Source organism: Schistocerca americana, chromosome 3 (genome assembly GCF_021461395.2).
Source record: "Schistocerca americana isolate TAMUIC-IGC-003095 chromosome 3, iqSchAmer2.1, whole genome shotgun sequence".
Classification (NCBI taxonomy): domain Eukaryota; kingdom Metazoa; phylum Arthropoda; class Insecta; order Orthoptera; family Acrididae; genus Schistocerca; species Schistocerca americana.
The window spans coordinates 749,187,420-749,213,331 of NC_060121.1; the positions used below are offsets into that span (position 1 = coordinate 749,187,420).

At 42.3% G+C, this 25,912-nt stretch overlaps 1 protein-coding gene across 1 annotated transcript in view; it reads right to left on the bottom strand.

Moving 5' to 3' along the window:
- Positions 1-3,998: 3,998 nt before the first annotated feature.
- Positions 3,999-25,912, bottom strand: part of LOC124607212 — a 41,536-nt gene continuing 19,622 nt past the window's right edge. Inside the window, exon 2 of the mRNA XM_047139482.1 lies at positions 3,999-4,462. Within this exon, the coding sequence (XP_046995438.1) occupies positions 4,119-4,462 (344 nt within the window). The 3' untranslated portion in view covers positions 3,999-4,118. The remainder of the gene's footprint in view (positions 4,463-25,912) is intronic.

Below are 25,912 nucleotides of genomic sequence, written 5' to 3' on the forward strand. Positions count from 1 at the left end.
ACTTTGGCATTCATAATCTGTCTTCAAACTTGTTCTTTATGCGCGGCGATCACAGGAACATACCACCATTTGAAAGGGTTATATTAAGGTAAGAGTTTCTGACATCAAAAAGTGATTGAAACTATTCAGATCATAACAAATGTTACATTTTTTTTTGCTTAGGGTGCCCTGAAAGTCATAGACCCAGTCGAAATGGTGGACTGCGCCTTCCTAAAATTACCGACGAAAGGTGTTCGTCGCTGCACCACATCGGCAACACTGCAACAACATATGATTAGACGCAGTATCTTCTAGATATCTCATTGGGTAGTAGATAACACTGGAATCTTAGTGTTCAACAATAACTAAAGTTGCATAGACTATCTACTTGAAAGAGTAAAAGGATCGCTCATTTTTGCGGTGTATGTAATTGGTGTATCAGGTGGCGTCATTAGAATTCTAAACTTAGTCTCTGGTATCTGCAAGGCAGTCTCGTCTCTGTATTATTAATTATAGGGAAAAATACAGCCAGTGAGTGACGTGCCATAGCATAGTCGTGCGTTAGCGGCCCCGTAAATGCGTCCGTTTTAATCAGCAGTTCCCAAACTTCTTATGCCTTTCCCCATGAGTCCAAGTAGACATTAGTTAGTACTCCAGCCTTTCGCCACCGCCTCCACCCTCCAACGTCTGTTGCCTCTCCCATTCCCTCGCATTATCACCAACCTTAGCAGCTAACTAAACAGTAGAATGAAAGACTTTACTTGGAATATATTTATTTTTAAAATGATCAAAGGCGAATGATATTTAGTTTCTGTGTGTGTGTGTGTGTGTGTGTGTGTGTGTGTGTGTATGTATGACTTGCTTGACCTGCACACTGCAACCTCATTTAAAACCAACCAAGTTAAAATGTGTGCACTATACTTACTGTTTGTAAATCACTTTATTATTGTACCCCTTACTTCTGAACTGGCAGAAATTGTAAGACATCAGGCTGTTAATGCTTTGAGTCTGATCACTAATAGTAATAGTAATAATAATAATAATAATACTGTGTACAGCTCTACAGCTCTCCTCATGTAGTTACTGCTGTGTCCTGCTGTCAATTATTTCATTTATCTATTTCGAAGCGAGTAATGAAGCAGTTTCTGGACTACTGCAGGTACTATCTGCAACTTGGAGAAGACATTTTCTTGAGATATTTACCATTTGTTACGTATATATCTCACTTTTATGATCAGCTATGTGTAGAACAAAGCACAACATGTGTATGTAGTGGGTGGACTGTGAGGGGAACCTGTAACATCAATCGCATTAATGCGCATTGCCGAAAAATAATTATTGATAACTTATGTAATAAGTATCATAGTCTTACAAAATCGTGATAATTGTAATGATCTTTTGAAACTAGTTTAGGTTAGAGACTGAAACAGAAGCAAATCGTTTACTTTTTGGATTTTACCCCTCAGAAAATTTCATTTTACCCCTCAAGGGGTAATTACCCCCAGGCTGGGAACCAGTGGTATAAATTAAGCACATGAATTTTTACTGGATGTGTTGAGTGACTTTTTCCTGAGAGGTTCGGAACTAATTTCAGAATGTTCGTATATACGCTTCCTGCGGATATTATTTTTAGTAGAACTTCATCTGAAGGCCACTTGTAACAGGGGCCGAAACTTTGAACTATAAAAAGCCCAAGTTCCACTGAACAAGCTGAAAAACATTTACCGCAACGTATTAATCGGATTCATTACCACATTCCTGAGCACAAGTGATAATCAAAATCTACTGAGAGTTCAACAGTAAGGGTAAAGTTCTTTTTGCAGGATTGGAAGATGATAACCAAGCGCCAGCACTGCAAAACTCAGATAAAGTACTGGAGAAGTCATACAACTAGGAAGTACCGTTTCATTTTCGGTTCGTTTGAAAGGGAAACTACAACAAGGAAAGTAAAACCACAGTAAAATATTCCGTTGCAACAGAACAAAGTTCCAAGACCACATCAGCAGTCACAAAGACCTAAATGAACGTTGAGATTCGAAATGGTTCCCCATCAACTTTGTTCTCCTATTTTACTCTCAGTTCACTAATGTGCTGGAAATAGGTCTTCTTCAGACGAGATGAATGGTGTCACTCCTTTTCTTTAGGAGGGAGGTGGGGGGGGGGGGGGGGGGGGGAAGAAGTGGGGCTCCGAAACCTATGTCTCCCTTGGGAGATACAGATTTGCCACACTTATCGATCCAAACGCGCAGTGTTATTGTACTCCGAATCAAACTATTCCAATCCCTATAGTTTTTACCATCTACAGCTCCCTCCAGTACCACGGAAGTCTTCACTTAATGCACGTCCTGTCACTTTGTTCCTTCATTTAGTCTATTTTGTCTGGTATTGCTCACCTTGGCAACTTTTCAGGGATCCTCATTTCAAATTAGTTCACCTAATTATCAGCATCAACCTATTGCACTATATCTCAGACGCATTGCTTCCAATGTACATTCTTAGATGTTACTTCCCCGAATTAAACCTGATATTTGATACTACTAGACTTCTTTTGGCCAGAAATGGCCTTTGTGCATGATCTCGTCCGATTTTTATGTCCTTGCTCTATCGGTAATGTATTGCTTTACTTCCAACGTAGCAGAACTCTTTCACTGTATCTACTTTGTGGCCCCCAATTTCTGTTAACGGTTATCGATAGTCTAATTTCTGCTGCACCTCATTGCTTCCGACATTATTTTAGTTTACTCTCACTCCATATTGTGTGCTCATTATACTCTTCTTACTTTCAAAATTTTCTGTCATTCATCTCCATCTTCAGTAAGAGCAGCAATATTATCAGAGAATACTATGATTAATATCTTTCCAATATTAATTTTTGTTCCCTCTCCTGAATTGTCTTTCCACTTCTGTCATTGCTTTCTCAATGGACACGTTCAGGAGTGAGGAGAATGATCGCGCCCCTGCCCAGCGCCCTTTGTAATACAAGCGCGTGTCTCTTGGTCTTCAATTCTTATTTCTTCTTCTTCTACATCTAAATCTACATGATTACTCTGGAACTCACAATTGCCTGGCAGAGTGGTCATCGAGCCACCTCCAAACCATTACCGTTCCAGTCCAGAACAGTGCGGGGGAAAAAGGAACACTAATCTCTATCCCTTCGAGCTCTTTGCCTTATTCTGGTATGACGATCGTTTCTTGCTGTGTACGTGGGGGCCAAAATAATATTTCTTCGGAGGAGAAAGCTAGTAATTTAAATTTCGTGAACATTTCCTGCCGCAATGAAAAATGTCTTTGTTTTAATGATTTCCACCTCAGCTCTGAGTTCTCCCTCACCTATACAAAAAGAGCTTCCCTTCTTTAAACCACTCGTATTTAAATGTCCTCCGTCTGATGTGGATCTCACGCCTCTACTGCACAGAAGGGCTGATAAGCGTAGTGTAAGCAGTCTCTTTAGCAGACCTGTAGATTTTCTTAATGTTTTGCCAATAAAGCTGAGTCTTTCGTTCGCTTTTGCGGACGACATTATCTATGTAATCGATGAAGTTTAACTCATTCGTAACTAAGTGTTTAGTAGAATTCCCAGTCTTTAGATTTGTGTGATTTCTCATGCTACTGAAATTTATCGGATTCTTTCTAGTGCTTATGTCGATGACTTCACACTTTTCTTTACTTAGAGTCGACTACCACTTTTCGCACAATAGAGATAACATGATGCTTGTAAATTCTTTCCTGATGGCTTATAACTATTTTAGGGATACTTCGCACATCTTCAAACATTTTTGGTTGTCTAACTTTTTTTCTGAACTAACAAATCTTGTGACAGCATCTTGAATTTTCTGAAGTTTTGCTTCAGTTACCAAGTGTCAGTTCAGAAATAGCTCCCTGGCGCATTGTCCTAAAGCCAAAATAATCATCATCTGAAAGGTACTCAATTTTTCCCAGTTTTCCGTAAATTACGAAGTCGTTCAATTTCTTACCATGGTAAATTGAACGGGTGTCACTGAGAAATAAGTAATCGTGGATATTACTGCAAAATCTTCTTTATTCCGTTTAAAATAGAGGAGTTATAAATGTATAATGTGAGTAATGGGTTAAATGAATAAATAAATAAATAAGTTAGGTGCGTTTCGCGTGGCGGGAGCCTACCGGCGAGCGTCGGACCCTGTCGGAGCCTGCGCGCCGTAGGCGAGGTAGTGGGCGTCGTGGCTGGGGGCGGCGCGGCGGCGGCGGTGGTAGCCGCCGTGGTCGCCGTGGCCGACGGGCACCACGCTGACGTGGTGGCCGCCCTCGTCGCCGCCGCCCATCTTCTTGACTGCGGCGGCCGCGGCCAGGATGAGCGCCATGCCGGCCAGCGCGATGGCCTTCATGGCGAGCAGCGCCACGCCCGCCATGCCCATGGCGCCCATCATGCTCGCCATCATGCCGCCCATCGCCAGCACCAGGCCCGCGCCGCCCTTGTCCTTCTTGCGGCCCTCGAATGGTGTTCCTGTAACACGTGGGCCATTCGATTCTGAATCAGGAGCGTCATACAGTAAGTAAGAAGGCTCCGACATACACTCTAAGACAAGAAAAGGACAGATGCATCACGGAAGAATTACCCATATGGGGTGGAAATGGATAGATGTGATGTACGTACACAGACAAAAAAATTATCATCGATTAATAAAAAGAGAAACAATTTCACAAATTAACACACTGAATAATGCGTTGGTCCACTTCTGGCAGCTATTCAGCTTGGCTTCGATTGACGGTGTTGTTTGATGTTCTCCTTAGGGATCATGGCAAATTCTGTTCGACTGGCGCAACAGATCGTCAAAGACCTGAGATGGTTGGAGGACCCCACTCCAAAAGGTCTCAAATGGGGAGAGGTCCAGAGACGTTGCTGGCCAAGGTAGGATTTGGCAAGCTCGAAGACATGCAGTAGAAACTCTCTCCATGTGCGGGCCGGCATTATCTTGCTGATATGCAAACCCAGGATGGCTCTAGACGAATAGTAACAAAAAGTCGCATAGAATATCGTCGACGTACCACTGTGCTGTAAGGGCGCCGCCGATGACAACCAAAGGGATTCTGCTACGAAAATAAATGGCGCCCCTGACCATGTTTGGTTGCTGGGGCATGTAATAGGAGACAATCAGGTTGGTATTCAACTACTGTCTGGGGCGTCCGTATCTCCGGTGGTCATCGGGGCTCCGTTCAAAGCGGGAGCCATCAGTGAAAACTATTCCACTCGATGGGTTACCTACCTGATTGTCGTCCTCCATATTGCCCGACATCCAGGATAAATGGTCTCCAGTACCACTTCCTTTCATAGCAGCACCACTTTGGTTGTCATACGCAGCGTCCTTACGGTACGGTGCTATGTCGACGATATTTTACGCCCCATTTTGTTGACCTTCATAGAAATCCATCCTGGACATACATTTGAGCAAGATAACGCCAGCCCGTACATGGCGAAAGTTTCTACTCCTTGTCTTCGTGCTTGCCAAACCTCATCTTGATCAGTAAGATCGCGAGATATCTCCCCAAATGAGACTGTTTGTAACATAATAGGCAGGGTCTTCCAACCAGCTGGGGATTTTGATAACCTAACGGGCCAATTGAAAAGAATGTGGCACGGTACCCCTCTAGAAGATGTGCAACATGTCTACCAATCGATGCCAGGCCGAATAACTGCTCGCATAATGACCAGAGATTGACCAGTGTGTTATTGACAGAATCCCTTTCTCTCAAATAAATCATCAAATTTGTCTGAAACTGTAATCATTTGTTTGCCTATACGTATACATCAAATCCTCCGAGTTCCATCCGTTGGGATAATTTCTTTGTTGTGTTGTGCACTTTTCTTTTCTGTTTCGTCTATTTTGATGGTTTGTAGAGATTTTGCGAAAACTGAAGTTTCGGTTCCACATGAAGTTAAAAATAAAAGATAAGTATAAAATAAGTAATGAACAAATACTCTCCGATATAGAATGCTGGTATTATAGCATAACAAAGGAAAATCCACCTGAATGTACCTTAAAGAACAAGAGCAACATTTAGATGCCATGTCACACGATAAAATTGCAGTTTTTCATAATCCACGTTGCTTGTATAGCCTGCAAGGTAAATGCCAGCTGGTAGCGTCTGCCACATTTGTCACACAAGAACACATGAATGAAAAATATATCTCTCAATTAAATTAATAGCCGGCCGGTGTGGCCGAGCGGTTCTAGGCGCTTCAGTCTGGTACCGCGCGACCGCTACGGTCGCAGGTTCGAATCCTGCCTCGGTCATGGGTGTGTGTGATATCCTTAGATTAGTTAGGTTTAAGTAGTTCTAAGTTCTAGGGGACTGATAACCTCAGATGTTAAGTCCCATAGTGCTCAGAGCCATTTGAACCATTTGAATTAAATTAATAGTAACTACGTTGTTGTTCAGCATACTGTGAAGGACGCCCACTAATGTTGAGTATGTGGATAACTTCATTGCAGGGTGAGCTAAATCAAAGACGCCTGTTATGGATCAGACTACGTGGATATCTTGGCAAGGGCAGGTACTAATTGTAAGTGTCCTAATGTCATTCCACTAATGAGTCAAAATGAAAATTCGCACCACGAAACTGTCATAAGAAACTTTGTTCCTCGCATATAAGCATGGTAGAAGGCCTTGGTTAATCTACACTGACGGAAAAAAGTTGCAACACTGAAAATTAGTTAATGTAGAGCAATGAAATTTTGCTAATACATTTGTCCAGGTAACATATTTAAGTGATTAACACCGCAAGATCACAGGTTGAAGCGAGCGTGCACTGCAGATGTGAAATACTGATACGTTAATAATCGGCCTAGTCTCCTGAGTGTTGAATTCAAGCATGAAAACGTATATGCATTGTGTTGTACAGGTGCGGGGAGTCAGTTTGTGGGACGGTGTTCCATGCCTGTTGCACTTGGCCAGTCAATACAAGGACGGTTATTGCTGGTCTTGGATTACGACGGACCTGTCGTTCGATGATGTCCCATATGTGCTCGACTGGAAGTGGGTCTGGTGAGAGAGCACTACAAGGCAACATGTCGACACTCTGTAGCGCATGTTGGGTTAAAACAGCAGTATGTGGGCGAGCGTTATACTGCTGGAAAACAACCCCTGGAGTGCTGTTCATGAATTGTTGCACGACAAGTCGAATCACCTGACTGACGTACAAATTAGCCTCCAGTGTGGTTGGGATAACCAAGGGAGTACTCCTGCAGTCATTAGAAATCGCACCCCAGACCATAATTCCAGGTGCAGGTGAAAAGTGTCTTGCATGCATGCAGGCATGCAGGTAGGCTCTCAACTGGCCGCCTATTAACCAACACACGTCCATCACTGGCACCAAGGCAGAACCATCTCTCATAAAACAACAATAGACCTTCACCCTGCCCCCCGAAGTACTCTCGCTTGACACCACTGAAGATGCAAATGGCGGTGATGCGGGGTGAGTGTAATGCAAGCTACAGGGAGCCTGGCCGGAACTGTTCTTGAAGTCACCGATTTGTAACAATGCGTTGTGTCACTGTGGTTTCAACTGATGCTCAGATTGCTGCTGCAGATGCAGTACGATGTGACATAGCCATATGCCGAACGCGATGATCTTACTGTTCGGTAGTGCCACGTGTCCGCCGGCCGGTGTGGCCGTGCGGTGAAAGGCGCTTCAGTCTGGAACCGCGTGACCGCTACGGTCGCAGGTTCGAATCCTGCCTCGGGCATGGATGTGTGTGATGTCCTTAGGTTAGTTAGGTTTAATTAGTTCTAAGTTCTAGGCGACTGATGACCTCAGAAGTTAAGTCGCATAGTGCTCAGAGCCATTTTTGCCACGTGTCCGTCGTGGGCCCGGTCTTTTGGGACCGTACATTCTCGTGACAATCACTGGACAGCAATCATGTACTGTGGATACATTTCTGCCACCTTTTTCTGCAGTATCGCGAAGGAACATCCAGCTTCTTGCAGCCCTATTACACGACCTCGTTCAAACTCTGTGAGGCGTAGATAACGGCGTCTCTGTCGCCTTAAGGGCGTTCGTTGCTAACATCAACTCACAAGTCCAGCCTCGAAAGTAACTAACGCTTATAACCGTTACAGCATGCACTTAAAGCAAACCTTATTTGCAATGCCATAGTGACGCTACTAGCGCCACTCTTGTGCGACTGATGCTTAACTTGAACAGACAACGTTTTTCAGATGGAGGAAAACGCCTACCAACTTGCGTTTCCGTCGCACATCTCCTTCTTGGTGTTGCGATATTTATTTCCGTCAGTGTGTAACGCCGGAAATGCATATCCTCCTATTTCCATCTATTGCACTGCAAAATTTTTTTTCCTTATTTTGTTACCTGAAGATATAACATTTCTGTGTCTTTGCATATTGTAATTGTTTTACTATTTGTATATATTTATGCATTTATGTTGATGTATAATTGGTTTGTTTTGTAAATATTATTTGTATCTTTACTCTGGGTCTTGCCTAGGGAAAACTATGCTATCGAACGAATACGCCGATAGGTCGTGTGGAGAACCAGAGTGTTTAGGATCTTTGGTAGTGTTAACTCTGTCGCGTGGACCGCGGGCAGAGAGGGTCGGGCTGGAGTAGCGAGTGGAGCAGGTGTGTTGTGTGACGCTCCCGCGAGTTGCCGCGCTTTCGGGGTTTGGCAGCATGTAATTGCGCTCGACTTGTGATGATAGTTTCTGACATGGTGTCGCGGACGGGAGGCATTAGCTGGCGCACATCGAGATCCCGTTTCGTCTGGTGACCGTGTCGAGAAGAAGGCGCGCAAACATCCAGCTTCTGCAACAGCGACGGCCGACAGTGAGTGACTGTCGCCACCTCCTCGATTGATGGTTTCAAACCTTCAATCAACCAACAAGGAAGACTGGAAGCACGTAAAGTTTTAGAACTGTATGGCAGGTCTCAGCTTTTCAAACTTTGAAAGTTGTTGCATCACAAAATTACAGCAACTTAGCATGAACCTTTGTTGCTCAATGTCCCAATTGCATTGCCAAGCAGGGTCCCTTCCTTTTCCGAAATGAGCCCGTGTGTCGTTGAAATTCAAACGCCAGCATAATTCAATTTCACTGCTTTAATTTCAAAGTTCAGTTAAGGTATTCATAGCTGGCTACAATATTTAGATTGCACAAGCACAAATTAAGAGTGCGAGTTTTGCTACCGTATTTTAGTTACCTGTGACTGCAGCTCAGCTTGGTACGTACTAAATTTTACTATTGTTAATTGTTCACAATCATTTAATTCAAGTTCAAACTAAATCTCTTATTTCTAAATATATTCAAGTAACTTTTGAAATGATTGTTGAGGTAGTCCAAGACTAACCGTATTTTACTGAATTTCGATGTGCTTCAGAATGAAAGCTCACTATTAACTTCAGTCACCAAATTAACTTTCGATTTTCCAGTTTTATTAATTCTTTTGCTAAATTAAGTCAGAGTGTAGCGAAATTTGTTACTTCTGACAAACTTTCAGTTTTCACACTACACGTGTCAACCTTCAGTTGCCACGCTTCTAGTGCTAATTATATGTGTAAGAACGTTTCTTTTTTCAGTTACTATAGTAATTGTCCTTAGGACTGGCGACCGTAATATCCCCCAAATCTCAAATATCTAATTACCGCTAGTTAATTGTTAACGTAACGGCCGCACATTTACTTTCTTTATTAACTTTACCCCCTTTTCAAAATTAATTTCCACCAGTTTCATTTGCATTTTTCCTTTCATTTAGATGTAACCCTTTCCTCCCTCTTTACCGACAAATTGACTTCGGTGACGATTGCTTTTCCCAAATTTCCATTAGGTACACGCGGTTTAATTTTTCACTGTCATTAAGGTCGATAAGTGAGAGGGAGGTTACAAGTGTATACTGGAATGACAACCAATCAATGAATCTTCGAAATGATATCAAGGAGAATTCAAATATTACACATTTATTGTACAAAGGTCTACACACATGGTAAAAGCTAAACGTGGTGAACGAATTCGTTCAAAAACAACACGAAAAACAGTAAGTATTAATCTGTCTCTGCTACAGCTAATGCGCAAATGGCGAGTCCGCAAGATACTGGTAAACACAGTGTAAAAGAGGCGTTACTTCCAGAGATCCCTACTGAATAGGTTTTAAATGATGTGCCAGAAATAACTGCGTTACCCTCGATATTAAGGAGAAGTTAGACACGCACCAGAATTACTACATGTACCAGGAGAGTTAACGAGGAAGTAAGTGGTAACTAAGGATTCACTGTAACAAATGTTGCGTCCCGAAAAGCGAAAGAGTTGAAACGAAGACTTAAAAATAACGACAATGGCCGTGAAACTACTCCAAACTGGCCTCAAAGTTCCAAAGCATGTGATGGAGATACCGGTTAGATCCTAATACTGCAGCGAGAATACTCATTAGTGTGGCTACCGCCTCGGATCTTGAACGCAGAGCAATTGCTCTCCATCGATCTCAGATCAGTCTTTTCTCTGCCGCTCTCCGGAACAGAATGTTCCCTGAGTCGCTCACTGAACCTGAAGTTCTATGTACTCATCCGTTTCTCTAACTCTGGTGTCTCAACAAAAATTGTTCCAACAAAACTCTCGTCAGCCGACAAAGGCTAGTGGTTTTTTCTTTCTTTTTTTTTTTTTTTACTTATCGATAGGGATAAAATTTTCGACACAAGTCGCCTCCTTTTCCTCATATCGACGCCACTTATTTGCGCCCAATGAGAACCCTAGTCTTGTCGTTATCCTGTGAGACATGAGCAAACGCTCGTTTCTCCCCCAACTGTTCTGAATATTTTCCGAAAACGTTTTAACGCTTCCCATACTTTTGGTAAACACTTTGGGCCCCTGTACATCTGCTGCGGGCGTCACTTCCTACCTAATCAGCAGACTGTCAACTTTCTACTGGCTCCAGTATGTCGTCTGGAGGTGGACACAGTCGCCATTCCTGTCGGGAGCGCGAAGCCATAGTGCCTGCAATAGACGTGCCTCTACCGTTAAACAGTGAAACATCCTCCCTGGTGCATTCTTCCGATTACAGGCCATAAAGAACCACAGCCAAGCGAGTAAAGTGACTGGTGTGGGCAGCGCCTCCTCTGAATGCCGGAAAGTGCACGCGACTTGCGTGTGAAGCTCAGCCGTCCTAACATTACCTAGTATGAACGAAAAACTGTTACTTCAATAAGATCTGACTTGTTTGTTCATTGATCCGTTAAGAGGATTATCATATTGTCTACCTAGATTCTATTAAAATTAGCTAAATAAGGATGTTAAAACGAGCTAGCCGGCCGGGGTAGCCGAGCGGTTCTAGGCGCTACAGTCTGGAACCGCACGACCGCTACGGTCGCAGGTTCGAATCCTGCCTCGGGCGTGGATGTGTGTGATGTCCTTAGGTTAGTTAGGTTTAAGTAGTTCTAAGTTCTAGAGGACTGATGACCTTAAAAGTTAAGTCCCATAGTGCTCAGAGCCATTTAGAGCCAAAACGGGCTAATTACGCCGGTGATTGCAATTGTTTCTACTCTGTTCACACTGAAATTATCGGAGTAAACCAATTTTACTGACTTCTAATCATAGCACGGTAGAATGCTAGTTGTGAGACACACTCAAACACCTTCCCATGTTTCTTTTATTAATCTACCTCTTTGTGATTTGTTGTCACATTGGATTTTCATGTTACTTGGATTAGGAAGGTAGTTAAGAATGCGGATTCAGTTTATCATTTATCAAACATACGTCTTTCTGAAAGACCGGTTCTTTTTGCAAATATTTAGAAAATGACAAGCGCCCAAAAACAATTCAGAAAATCACGAAGATGTGGGAGCGATCTGACAGACTTCTCTCAAATTTTCTTCGTAATACTTGATTAAAATCTGTGGTTTATCAGGAGTAAAATCATTAGAAAAATGTTTCCAAATGTTTAATTTGAATGATGGTCTGTGGCAACACGTACCCTGTGCCTGAAACCGCGAAGGGGTCATCTATCGCGGTCCTCTGCCCACAGCAGAGGTTAGTAGACGAATGTTTGGCTCACAGAACAACAGCAAAATAGCGACCATAATGAGGAGTATGGCATGGCGACGACCGGCCTGCGGCAACGCCCTGCATATGATCGCCATCTGCCATTGAAATTATTTGATCTTTTTCCTTTTTTACTGCTAATAAATCACAAATTTTAACCTGTTACTTCCAATAACGGGATTCTCAGTAAAAACATTAAAGTCACTATCAATTTAATTTAGAAAAGTTTTCTCATTCAATGAGTAAATCCTGCCGGTAGTTGCCTTGCACAATGTCGATTCTACCAGGCGACTATTTTATCCTCTGACGTACCACTTAAATTTTGCTGATAGGTTCGATAGGTTACTCTTGTAACCACTTGAGACATTTGATGTGTTTTAATAAAAATGTTGTATATTCCAATGCATTTGTCTACAGATAAGATAAACGAAGAAGCCACATCGTTCCATATCGAGTGGAAATTGCCTTACTTTTTCGTATTGTTTGAGGGCTATGCAGACTGCTTAATATGCCATCACTGAAGCGCCTAGAACCGCTCGGCCAGAGCGGCCAGCTAAAATGTAATCCTATGGAAAGTCAACATCAGATTCAAGATACGGAATATTTTCCGTAACCTTAGATAGTCTTTTGTGGACCAGACATGATTGACTAAGCTTCAGTTATTGAAACGTTTCTTAATGAGTTCTCAGAGAGATTCCAAGACACAACACGGTGGAAGACGGATTGAGATGTATTTGGCACGACTTTGGATGCAATTGCACTCCATTACTTCCAACTTCAGCTGATACACGTATAGGTAGCACCTAGCTCAGCTGCGTCCAGTTTAGAGATTTGCAAGGCTTTTATAAAATGTTACTCCAAGACCAATAGCATATACTGTATAGACAATCTGCTAAAGAGATTTAAGTGTCTGGTTCAGCATATGTGTGCTATGTGTGCAACGTCTTTTTTCTGCTATAAAAGTCTCTCCAGATTTTAATCTGCGTTGTCTGTTTGTATCAAGAACCATAGTTACAGGTGAATTACCTATTCTAAAACCGAAAAATGTGTAAATTTATAAACGTCACAACATAATGTTAAACGCCTTGCTGCAAAGGTTCTGCTAACCGTATTAGAACTATCTAATCAATTTATTTACCGATGTTATTGGAGTTAATGCTTTGGTGGAAAACTAAAAGCCTGAAAATAAACACAAGCCATAAAACCCTGCTTATAAAAGTGTGCTATGATATTCTTCCCTCATAAGTAGTTGTACTGCGTTCCAAATACGTCTTAGTTTGCCACATGTGCAACATTAGCCGTATAGCCGTCTCACTCGCACACCTGCTCTGGCTAGCGCAATGATCAGGGAAGCTGGAGCGCTGGGAGACTCGAATCCTGACCAGGGCTGCCTTTTAACGTCCTGGTTGCTTGTCAGGCCTACTGCGAGAAGTTTCGCTTCTGATCTGTCAGAGTACAAGCAAATGCTCGCTATCCTCACTGATCGTGAGGAAGAATTACAATACTTGTTACTCGAAATTCACAGTCTATTGGACACATACTGCAGACTGCGCGTAATCCAAATAAAGACGAAAGTAATGAGGGGTGGCAGAAATGAAATTAGTGAGGAACTTAATATCAAAATTGCAGACTGCGAAGTAGACGAAGTGCACGAATTCTATTAGCTTGGAAGCAAAGCAACACGCGACTGCCGAAGCAAGGGGAAAATAAAAAGCATTATAAACAGTGCAAAGTGGGCATTCCCGGCCACATGAAATTTACTAACATCAAACATGGGCCTGATATGAGGAAGAAATTCCTGAAAATGTATACTTGTGTTAGAGCATTGTATGTAAATGAATCATGCACTGCAGGTAAACAGGTAAAGAAGAGAATTGAAGTACTTGAGATACGGTGCTACAAAATGAAGCTGAAAGTTAGGCACATTGGTAAATGAGAAATGAACCCCTGTAGAATCGGCTACGAGAACGTGTGGGAAACACAGACAAGAAATATTAAGACTTCAAGCCATAACTTCCAATATACTTGAATGAGCTATAGAGGGTAAAAGCTTGAGGTTAAGACGAAGATTTATACATATCTACATACGATGGATGATGTTGGGAGGAAGTTGTTGAGTGAAGCAGTTGGCACATGAGAGAAATTCGTATCAAGCCGTATCAAACCAATCGGAAGACTAATACACCCAAAAGAACGTCACGAAAGGGTGACTCGTGACATGTGTTGAGTACTGCTAACTTTAGCGCCGAGTGGCGTCTGTGGATGTTAGTTCCCGGACGAAAGATTCCTATCCTCAAATGCATCCTCTACCAAAGTGATAACTGAAGAAATCTTCAAAAGCCAAGGTTGATAGAAACGCATTTTATTGGTTGACAGGTTTGAACAGAGCTATGCTGTCGTCATTGGATCCTCTGTCGAAACTGTTCATCCAATAAAAAGCTTTGTTAGTGATCTCCGATTGTGAAATTTTTTTCAGCTATCGTATATTACAGATCGCTTCCAGACTGACAATGTCAGGAATATATAGCGCTGCCATTAAATGTAAGTGTTTATTATTTGTTAGATCCATATGGTACTTCCAGATAAAACTGTGGGAAGATCTCGACCTTGCACGTAAGGAGCGAGCTCTTCCAACATTTTAAATATTTAAATATTTTAGGATTGACGAATACTTTCTCTACATTAGGTTCTTTACACGTAGAAATTGAACAGCTTTCAATTATTTGCTGGATATGTTCCAATCTCCGGCTTCCTCTACAGTTTTTACGCTCTGCAGCTTCCTCTAGTACCATGGAAATAATCCATTGATTTCCTAAGAGATGTGCTACCATTCTGTCTCTTTTACTTGTCAGTGTTTCCCATATATTCCTTTCCCCGCCGATCCTCGGAGAACCTCCTCATTCCTTACCTTATCAGTCCACTTAATTCTGAAAATTCTTCTGTACCATCGCGTGTCAAATGCTTCGATTCTCGTCTGTTCCGATTTTTCCACAGACCATGTTCCAGTACCATACAATGCTATGCTCCAAATGTACATTCTCAGTAATTTCTTCCTCAAATCAAGGACAATGTTCGATACTAGTAGACCTATCTTGGCCAGGATTGCCATTTCTGCCAGTGCTACTCTGTTTTTTATGTCTTCCTTGTTCTGTCCATCATGGGTTATTTTCTGTCTAGGTAGCAGAATTCCTTTACTTCATTTACTTCGCCCCCCCATGAACGATGGACCTTGCCGTTGGTGGGGAGGCTTGCGTGCCTCAACGATACAGATAGCCGTACCGTAGGTTCAACCGCAATGGAGGGGTATCTGTTGAGAGGCCTGACATACGTGTGGTTCCTGAAGAGGGGCAGCAACCTTTTCAGTAGTTGCAGGGGCAACAGTCTGGATGATTGACTGATCTGGCCCTGTAAGACTACCCAAAACGGCCTTGCTGCTGTGGTACTGCGAACGGCTGAAAGCAAGGGGAAACTACAGCCGTAGTTTTTCCCGAGGGCATGCAGCTTTACTGTACGGCATGGAGAGCTGCATCAAACCAGTCTCAGGACTGAAGACCACAACAACACAACAAGAACAACATTTACTTCGTGATCACCAGCCCTGTTGTTAAGTTTCTAGCTGTTATCATATCCTCTGCTTCACATTAGTTTCGTCTGTTTTCGATTTACTCACATTAGACTGTTCTTTCCAATCAACAGATTCTGTAATTATACTTTACTTTCACTGAGGACATCAATGTTATCAGCAAATTTTAGCACCGATTTCATTTCACCTAGAATTTTAATTCTACTCTTCAGTCTTTCTTTCATTTCCGTTATTATGAGACTTTTATGATCGTGGAACATGCGATCAGCATATCCTGAATTTCTCCAAAAGGTATTGGCTGTTGATGAGTACTGATGATGCCTTGTTTCTTTATTCAAGCAGTTCCTTATTTGGTCTTACGAAGCTCCCTACCTCAGAAGAAAATCTGAGAAGGTACCAGGAATCGCACCCTGGTCCTTGCGCACCAGGGACAGCAACGCTGATCATTCTTTTTCTTTTTAGTTCGAATAATTAACTAAAAAAACTAAACTCCGTCCGGACAGGCCATGAATTTACATAATAACAGGAACTCGAGTGCTTTTTTTTAAACTAATTGGAAACATGTCATCATGCGTACGTCCTGTTACATTTAAAATTATGGTGTGGCACGATGGACGCAGCACCGTTCCGCGACTACCAGCTGCGCAGTCTTGAATTTCGTAGCGAGCGCTGCGTGACCACGAGAGGGCGCTAAAGTCCATACGGCTGAGCAGCCAAGACCTGCGCACGGAAGGACTGCTGTGGTAGAGCTTATGAGGCCATTTGCTTCGGTTCATTTTTGGGAATGAAGCCGAGTGTGTTGGCACCGTCCTACATGACCATGTCAACAGGAGTTGTGATGTAACTTCCAGCTACTCAGGAGCATACTTGAAGAGTTTCCTTAGAATAAAGTGCTTAAGGCAGTCTCCGAATTCACATGTGTGGAAAATGATTGATCAAATTTGTGTGTTAATATGTTTCTCTGTCTGCATTAGCGCTAATTGCAGTTTCGGTGTAGGGTTTATATTTCGGGCTGTTGTATTTACTTTCTAAGGGTTTTGTTAAAATTTTGGTAAAGTGGCCGTTGGGCCTAACCATTGAACTTAAATTGCTTCCTGCTACAGTACATACTGTGTATTTGTCGTTAAATTCACCTCTAAAATTGTTTGGTGAAGTCGCCGCTGGACCAGACTGTTTTAAATGTGTTACATGTGAAAGCAGTACCTTACATATTTCGTAAAATAGAATATAACATTTTCTTGATATATGTATCTGAACTATAAAAATTCGTGAAAATGTTATATAGAGAAGCATGTTCAACAGTTATGTATAGTAATAAGAAAAGTAAATCAAAGTAGCAACTAAAACCACCTTCTCGTTTTCACAGATTTATGGATTTCAAGGTAAATAACACGTTTCCACAGCCAATATGTCTCCCATTTTTTCAAGGTCACAAAACTCTCAGTAAAAACGAAAAAGCTAATAATTTGACAGTAGCAGTAACTTGTAAATAGCTGTAGAGAGTTAAAAAAAAACAATTAAAAAGTTAGAAGAATAGCTAAAAAACGTTAGTTTAATTTTTGGTTCAAATTTTCGCTGTATTGAAATTACAGCAATGTGAAAAATCCTTAGGGGCTGCAGTTGTCAAATAGTAAAAGTACAAACCGTATTCCTCTGCACATGTGTTATTGTTGAAATAGCTTCATGAATCTGGTGACCGTGTGCATACATTTTCATTCGATATTTGTTTCCCAAAATAAATCTTAAAACCGCTAAAAGTTGTTACATTAATATTTTTCATTATTTTCGGCTAGTTCTTCTTCGATCACGATCGGGTCATCAGACATTATGAATATAACGTCGAAGGGCGGTTCGTTGAAATTAAGAGGACACACTGATCAAGGAAGTCCTCCGTATCAATCATCGTGGTTTTACAAAGTAGTTTCATTTCTTAACATTATATGAATAAGTTATGCGTACCCACTGTGTCGTAAACAACCACTGGAGGCGTCCCGTCGCCATTGTAGATTCGTCTCCTGGTGTGGTGTTACCTTCAGTTGGTGCACCTTATTGAATGCTGTGATGAATATCCATGTCAGTGCTTGGACAACTTAGTTAAACGAACGTGTTTGTTTATTTGTGTTGTTTAACGACTTTGTATTTTCCAACATCCATCCAGAGCTACTCTGGGCTGGTCGTTTAAATCACCATTCACTTTCTGCATCATCTGTGCACATGGATTACGCAGGCGGAAGAGCCGCGCGTGCTAGCCCGCCGCTAGCGGGTTTCGCTAAGGCGCCGGACCCAGACCGATACCACCCGGCAGATTATCTACGAGGTTCGGGGTGTCGGCCAGCATAGGTTCGGTTTTTAGGCAGTTTCCCATATCTGGAAAGGTGAATACCGGGTTGGTTCACGCGTCTCCCCTCGCTTACGCAGTTTTCACATGGGATAACGCTGGATGCAGACTGCTAGGGCACATAAAATTCCGTCCTGGTGGGACAGGGGATAAAGGCACGCAAATGGATTTCGTCAAGAGAATCAAGTTTGTTCAATTTGAACACCCTCTGCTCGCCAGGCCACTGTATCCATAATATGTTTGTGCGATTTGAATCTAAAATACTGTCGTGTTTAAATGCCTTTATGTTGACTTCTTTGCTTTATGGGGCCTGACAAAGTGAATTTTATTTGTCCTACACTACGTACGAGTAATAGGGTGTCATAAATAAAGTAATCCAAAGTTTCGATAATCTCGTAGAGTTTTTGCATACTACTTTCAGAAGTACATTTCAGCATATCAGCATCTACCATGTAAGGAAATCTGACACGAGGTTGCTGGTTCCATTGAAATTAGTTTTTGAGAAGCAGACAACGTAGTAAGTTTACCTGAAACGAACGACGTCAGCGGATACTGAGTTAAATTTGATAGGACTCAAAGATATTCTGTAAGACCAGTATACTTCATGTTCTAAACTAATGTAAGTGTGACACGGCGTTAGCTGAAAGCTCGACGGTTTTTGGGATTAAGTAGTTATCTATAAGAAAAGAGTTCTCGTAAGAGAAATATATGCACATATCCTACTGAAACAAGACAAGGCTACCGTCGCTACTGATAACTCTAAGTGCGAGGATGTATAAATCTACTCTGCAGGAGTTACTCACTTCAGTAGTCGATGTCACTGAAGCACGACTGTGCGTGGGTCTCGACTTGGAAGCCACCGATTCATATTCTAATGGTGAAAAATTTACATCGCCGGTATTTGGTCGATGGTCGAGCAAAATTTGTGATCACGATATTCATTGAACCGATGTCAGCAGACATCTGCTCGTTTACAAAGCTGATAGTTTGAGAATTTATTGTAAAGTCGATATTGGAATATTGGTGCTATGTAAGAGTCTGTACAACGCTTGGTAGCCAAAATTTAGGGGGAAGCAGTGGAACTGAAGTCGTTTCTCAGTGGTTGCTGAAACCTATACGGTGCATTTGTCTCCATACAGTGGTGGCAGAAATGTGGCCATAAGGCTTCACAAGCAAATCGGCTGCGATCAGACGCCCTGTATGGCTCTGAATGTATCTACGGAGGATAACGTTCATCTGTCAAACACTTGTTGTCCTACTGCGCGGCGATTTACGCATGCAGAAACAGTGTGTGGTAGTGAACTCGAAAACCCGAATTCCTTTCGAAATCTCCGACATGCTCTGACCTGTGCGTCTTGATCAACCCATGTTCGAAGTCGGTTAACTCTCGACGTGCTGGCGCGTTCAGTACACTTCTGTCTGTAACAGACTGCTCAAGTTTTGGTAGACACTCGTGCCACAGGCTGCTATCAGCAGCAATTTTAGGGCGTTACACACGGCACAAGATCAGGTGGGACAAGTTTCCACATGACTACTTTTGGCCACTCACTTTAATTTGGTAAACAGATGATATCAAACTTCTAGAACCGAAGGTAACACCGATGGTCGCCTAACTAGAACACTACTTTGAAATACTGGCGAAGTCTCAGAGGAATCAAATAAAAATACAATATTTGAAAAATCAGATTTCAGTGAAGTATTTTGGAATATTCCATAGACTGCTTGAAATGTGTGTTTACGAATTACCATAACAAGGTAAAACGAATTATTTCGCCAACAAGGCTGCATTCACTTGTAGTGTTGAAAAATGCTAACAGACTTATGCCCTTAAAACTGTCGTCATTCACTAAAAGTCGACATCGTTATAGACTGAGAAATAGACCAGATGATGTCCTGCCGGCTGCTAGCCGAACACTTGCAATGGTAGTAGAAGATACAACGGTTGAAGAAACGCAAAATGAGCAACGTAGCTAGTTGCTGGTGATTTACTTCTTGTGGGTCTGACGTTTCGTTGGGAGCCAATTAATGCCGCCCGCTGGCAGAGGAACGCTTGTTGAACTCGTGAACGGCCAGTGAACTCACTTGGAGCATCCACTGGCACACGACAAGTTACGGCTGCTGCTAATTGCCCTAAAGTTATTGTACAAATGCGTGCACCACTGGTTGGGTTCCGTCGTGACCAGCGAACGAGACACGCGAGAAAGGTGTCAAATATAATCACTCTGGTATTCCTCACATGCTTGGATGAATGTGTGTGTGTGTGTGTGTGTGTGTGTGTGTGTGTATGTGTGTGTGTGTGTGTGTGTGTGTGACACGTAATGGTCTCAGCCAGTAGGACACATTCATAGTGCAAATGACCATCGTGCTGCAGTATAACATCAAGTCATGTATACTTCTGGTCTACAGCACATTCAATAATAGAGGTTAGTTTCGATTGTGAGTATTCTGCAGAATAGTATCATGCGAAACTAGCTACAGGCACTCACATATACATTCTTAGTAGCTCACTGACTATATATTCACAAATTCTCTCAGGGAACTTCTACAAGATTTGAAGAATCTACAACAGTTAATCAAACGAATGGGAACTCATGTTATGGCGTGCAGTAGAACAAAGATACAAATCTGCATTAAAGTGTTATGATACGTATTGTGACTTCGGAGCTTTTCACTTTCATAACGACCTCACCTGATAACAACGGCCAGTGATAACGTACGACCATACGTAGAGCGCCCACATATCTGCGATTGGCTTGAAGAATTTTTGATTGATAAAACCCGTTGCATTATAAGAAGCTCCAGTGTTCAGTAGCTGGAAATAAAATATTGAATATGCCCGAAGGAAGCATAATACAATGACTAATTTCATAGTTTTTCCCAATAGGACCAGCAGTACTATCAGATGCAGTCTGCGAGAAAGTGTCGTCGTTGAATGATAGTAGCGAAAAGCACTACTCTGACAGGATTCCCACATGGTTAAAAAAGGACAGCTATCTTTGAATGTTGATAAACGTGAGATAATGTCTACAACAAACAGAAAAAGCCCGGTAACAAGGTTTGTGGTAAACATCTGGATAATATTGCAGTACTGAGAAGCGGTACGAAAAAGAGACTAAAAGGTGAAACCATTTCTTGAGAATGAACTGATAATTAAATCAAGGCCCTAAGCTGCCGACAGGCGTTGATATACATCAATGGGGACAGTTGAAAATGTGTGTCCCGACCGGGACTCGAACCGGGATCTCCTGCTTACATGGCAGACGGTGTATCCACATCTTTTTTTTTTTTTTTTTTATCGGTATTGCTCGTTGCGTATGGTCTGGGCGGACGTCATAAGACATCCGTGCAAATTGATCGTTGATTCCTTTTGCTCAGATTTTTATTACAGAGAGCAAACAGCCAACTGACCGAACACGCTGAGCTATCGTTCCAGCTTCTATCTGAGCCACCGAGGGCACAGAGGATAGCGCGACTTCAGGGATTTATCCCTTGCACGCTCCCCGTGAGACCCACATTCACAATTTAATGTCCACACACTACATTCGTAGAGCCCCTCCTCATTACACTTATTATTCGTGGAAGACAATCTCACCAAGTCCCGTAAGAGTTCGGGCAATGCGTGTGCATCCGCACATTTTCAACTGTCCCCGTTGATGTATATCAGCGCCTGTCGGCAGCTTAGGGTCTTAATTTTATTATCGTTTCATTCTAGAGAGCTTCACGGTCACCGATTGTATCTGTCCTTTCGGACATGTCCGAAGGAACAGATACCATCTTCATATTTCTAGATAAGGCAAATGGATGGCTTACGTATGTTGGAAGAGTTTTTAGAAAATTCAGTGCATCCGCAAGCTAAATAAGATGGAGGACGCTTCTGTGTCGAATTCAAGTATTGCACCTGCGTTTGACGAATTCCGTGACGCACTCCTAGGATTTTTTCATACTTTTCCTTTTTTGAAGCCAATAGTCTTCTGACTGATTTGATGCTGCACATCACGAATTCCTCTCCTGTGCCAACGTTTTCGTCCCAGAGTAGCAGTTCTAGCCTACGTCCTCCAATATTTTCTGGGTATATTCCAATCTCTGTCTTTATGTACAGTTTTTACACTTTACAGCTCCATCTGGTACTATGGAAGTTATTCCCCGATGTCTGAACAGATGTCCTATCAACCTGTCCCTTCTTGTCAGTATTTTTCATAAGTTTATTTTCTAGCCGAATCTGAAGATTATCAATCAACTTCATTTTCAACATTCTTCTCTAGCGCTACGTCTCAGAGGCTTCGATTCTTTTCTGCTCTGGTTTTCCTGCGGTCGATGTCTCACTGTCATACAATGCTGTTCTCGAAACGTACATTCTCAGAAATTTCCTCCTCAAATTAAGGCCTATGTTTGATGATAGCAGACTTCTCTTAGCCAAGAACGCACTTCTTGACAGTGCTAGTTCGCTTTCTATGTCCTCCTTCCTCTGTCCGACATGGGTTACTTTGCTGCCTAGGTAACAGAATTCCTTAAATTCACTTACTTCGTGATTCCCAATTCAGTTTAAGTTTCTCGCTGTTCTCATTTCTGCTGGTCTTCATTTCTTTCGCCTTCCTTCGATTTACTCTCAATCCATAGTCTGTTCTCGTTAGACTGTTCTTTCCATTCATCACATACTTTGATTCTTCTTCACCATCGCTGAGTATAGCAATGTCATCAGCAAATCTTATCATAGGTATCCTTTCACTTTGAACTTTTGTTGAACCTGTTACATTGTATTGATTGAACAGCAGGGGCGAAAGACTGCATTTGTGCTGCACCGACTTTAACCTGAGCAATTCCTTCTAGGTCAACCACTCGTATTATTCCCTCTTGGCTCTTGTACACTTTGTATTTTATCCGTCTCTCCCTATAAAGTATCCCTATTTTCCGCAGGACTTCGAACATGTCCCACCGTTTTACATTGTCGAACGCTTTACAGGTCGACAGACTCCTTAAACGTGTCTTGATTTTTTCCTCAGACTTGCTTCCATTATCAACCGCAACATCAAACAGCCTCTCTGATGCCTTTACGTTTCCTAAAGCCAAACTGATCGCCATCTAATAGATCCTCAATTTTCTTTCCCTTTCTTATGTATGTTCATCTTGTCTGACACTTCTTGGCTCAAGTTGCCTTCGTAATGTGGGTGATGTTATTCCGAAAGTCTGGTGGTATGTCGCCACTTTCATACATTCTACACACCAACGAGAATAGGCGTTTTGTTGCCGCTGATTTGTCAATGATTTCAGAAATTCCGATGAGATGTTATCTGTCCCTTCAGCCTTACATTATGTTACGTCGTCCAAAACTTTTTTTTTAAGTTTGATTCTAATACTGGATCCCCCATTTCTTCGCTATCGACTCCTGTTTCTTCTATCATGTCATCAGAGCAGTTTGCCCCCTCCTAGAGGTCACATCCGCTCCCTCTTCTGCATTTAAGAGTGGAATTCCCTTGCTTTTAATTTCACCGACGGTTGTTTTTTTTTCTGTATGCTGAGTTCGTCCTTCGGACAATCATTTCTTTATCGATTTCTTCACATTTTTCATACAGACGATTCACCGGCTCGATGACCTCAGCAGTTTGGTTCATTAAGATCTTACCTACCACAATTCACCTTGACTTCCCGCCTCTTCCTGTTTGTTTCGTTCCTATGCGACGTGTGTTTTTGTATTCCTGAATTTCCTTGAAAATTTTTGTATTTCCTTCTTTCGTTGGTCAACTGAAATATTTCTTTAGTTATCCATGGTTTCTTTGTAGTTACATTCCCTGTACCTACGGTTTCCTTTCCAACGTTTGTGATTGCCCTTTTTAGAGATGTCCGTTCCTCTTCATCTCAACTGCTTACTGACCTGTTCATTATCGCTGTATCTATAGCGCCAGAGAACTTCAATCGTGTCTCTTCATTCCTTAGTACTTCAGTATGCCACTCCTTTGACCATTGATGTTTCCCAAGTAGTCTGTTAAACTTCAGCCTTTTCTTCATGACTACTACATTGCGATCTGAGTCTGTATCTGCTCCTGGACACGCCTTACAATCCAATATCTGATTTCTTTCTCTGCCTGACAAAGATGTAATCTTCCCGTATCTCTCGGTCTTTTCCAAGTATACCTCTTCCTTTTGTGATTCTTGAATGGAGTATTCATTATTACTAACTGATATTTATTCAAACTCATGTAGTCATCCTCATCTCTCGTTCCAACTAGCAAGCCCATTTCTGCAGCATCCCTTTCTTCTACTCTCCTCCCTACAGCCACATTCAAATCCCCCATGACATTAGATTTCATCTCCCTTTTCGTACTGGTGCCCGTTCAATATCCTCATATACTTTCTCTAACTCTTCATCCTCTGCTTGCGACGCCAGCAGGTATACATGAACGATCGTTGTCGGTGTTGTTTGATTCTGATGAGAACAACCCCACTGCTGAACTGTTGACAGTAACTCACTCTCTGCCCTGCCTTGCTTCATAGCAAATCCTTCTCCCGTTGGCCACTTCACTTCACCCCCCCCCCCCCCCCCCCCACTGCCCAAGTATATCCAGACTGATCCTCTGTATTTCCCTTTTCAGATTTCCCAGGTTCCCTACGACGTTCGACTTTTTGACATTCCTCGCCACGACTCGTAAAATGTTGTCATTTCGTTGGTTATTCAGTCTTTTTCTCATTGTCACCTTCCCCTTGGCAGTCCCCTCGCGAAGATCCGCCAAAGGAGAGATTATCATGACACTTTTTCAAGTACATACCCCATGTCTTGTAGATACATAGTCATTACGTGTCATTAATGCAATGGTTTCCATTGCCTTGTGCATCGTCATGCCATTGACCATAGCTGAATCTTCTCCCTTGTGGGAGAATAAAACTGTGTGCCGGACCGAGACTCGAACTCGGGACCTTTGCCTTTCGCCGGAAAGTGCTCTAACAGGTCCCGAGTTCGAGTCTCGGTCTGGCACACAGTTTTAATCTGCTGGGAAGTTTCATATCAGCGCACACTCCGCTGCAGAGTGAAAATCTCATTCTGGAAACATACCCCAGGCAGTGGCTAATCCATGTCTCCGCAATATCCTTTCTTTCAGGAGTGCTAGTTCTGCAAGGTTCGCAGGAGAGCTTCTGTAAGGTTTGGAAGGTAGGAGGCCAGGTACTGGCAGAAGTGAAGCTGTGAGGACGGGGCGTGAGTCGTGCTTGGGTAGCTCAGTTGGTAGAGCACTTGCCCGCGAAAGGCAAAGGTCCCGAGTTCGAGTCTCGGTCCAGCACACAGTTTTAATCTGCCAGGAAGTTTCGAATAAAACCTTGTGTGACACGCCTGGCACTACCTGATTTATATGCAAATCGCGAACAATTCTTTTTAAAATCTCTTGTGTAAGTTGGTATTTCCACAACGAACCCTCCACAAAACGAAAAACTAACATGATTTATCAACACTTTGAAGACGTAACAGACGCTCAAGCCAATGCGACGTGGGAGTTGAACATAATCACATAGGAGGACTTTTCTGACACTTTAACTTGATTGTATGTACTTATTGCGCGATCCAATCAGATCGTGGAGACTATGTAGAACGCCAGAAACATTACACAACCATTTTAACTTTTATCTCTCTTTTTTTCATTATTAATCCAGTCTCGAGACGGGACACGTTCCTGTTCATATCATTCAGTTTTACAAATACCAACTAGAGCCCTCAACATTTATTAGACGGTCATAATAGGAAGAAAGAGAAGCGGCATATATGTCCACACCTTACTGTTAATTTAAATATTTGAAGTGAACTGATGTAGGAAATTCGTCTTTCGAAGACAACGCTCCACTATTCAGCACACAACAATTACAAAATGTGTTCCCCTTTGAACTTCTCAAGAGACTTGCGTGGGGCTGGATGAAAGTCATATCGATGCTTTTGTACTGAATACATGAGATGTCTGTAGCCAGGACTAAGTTCTGATACGCTTCATTTACTCACTAGTATAGGACACTGGA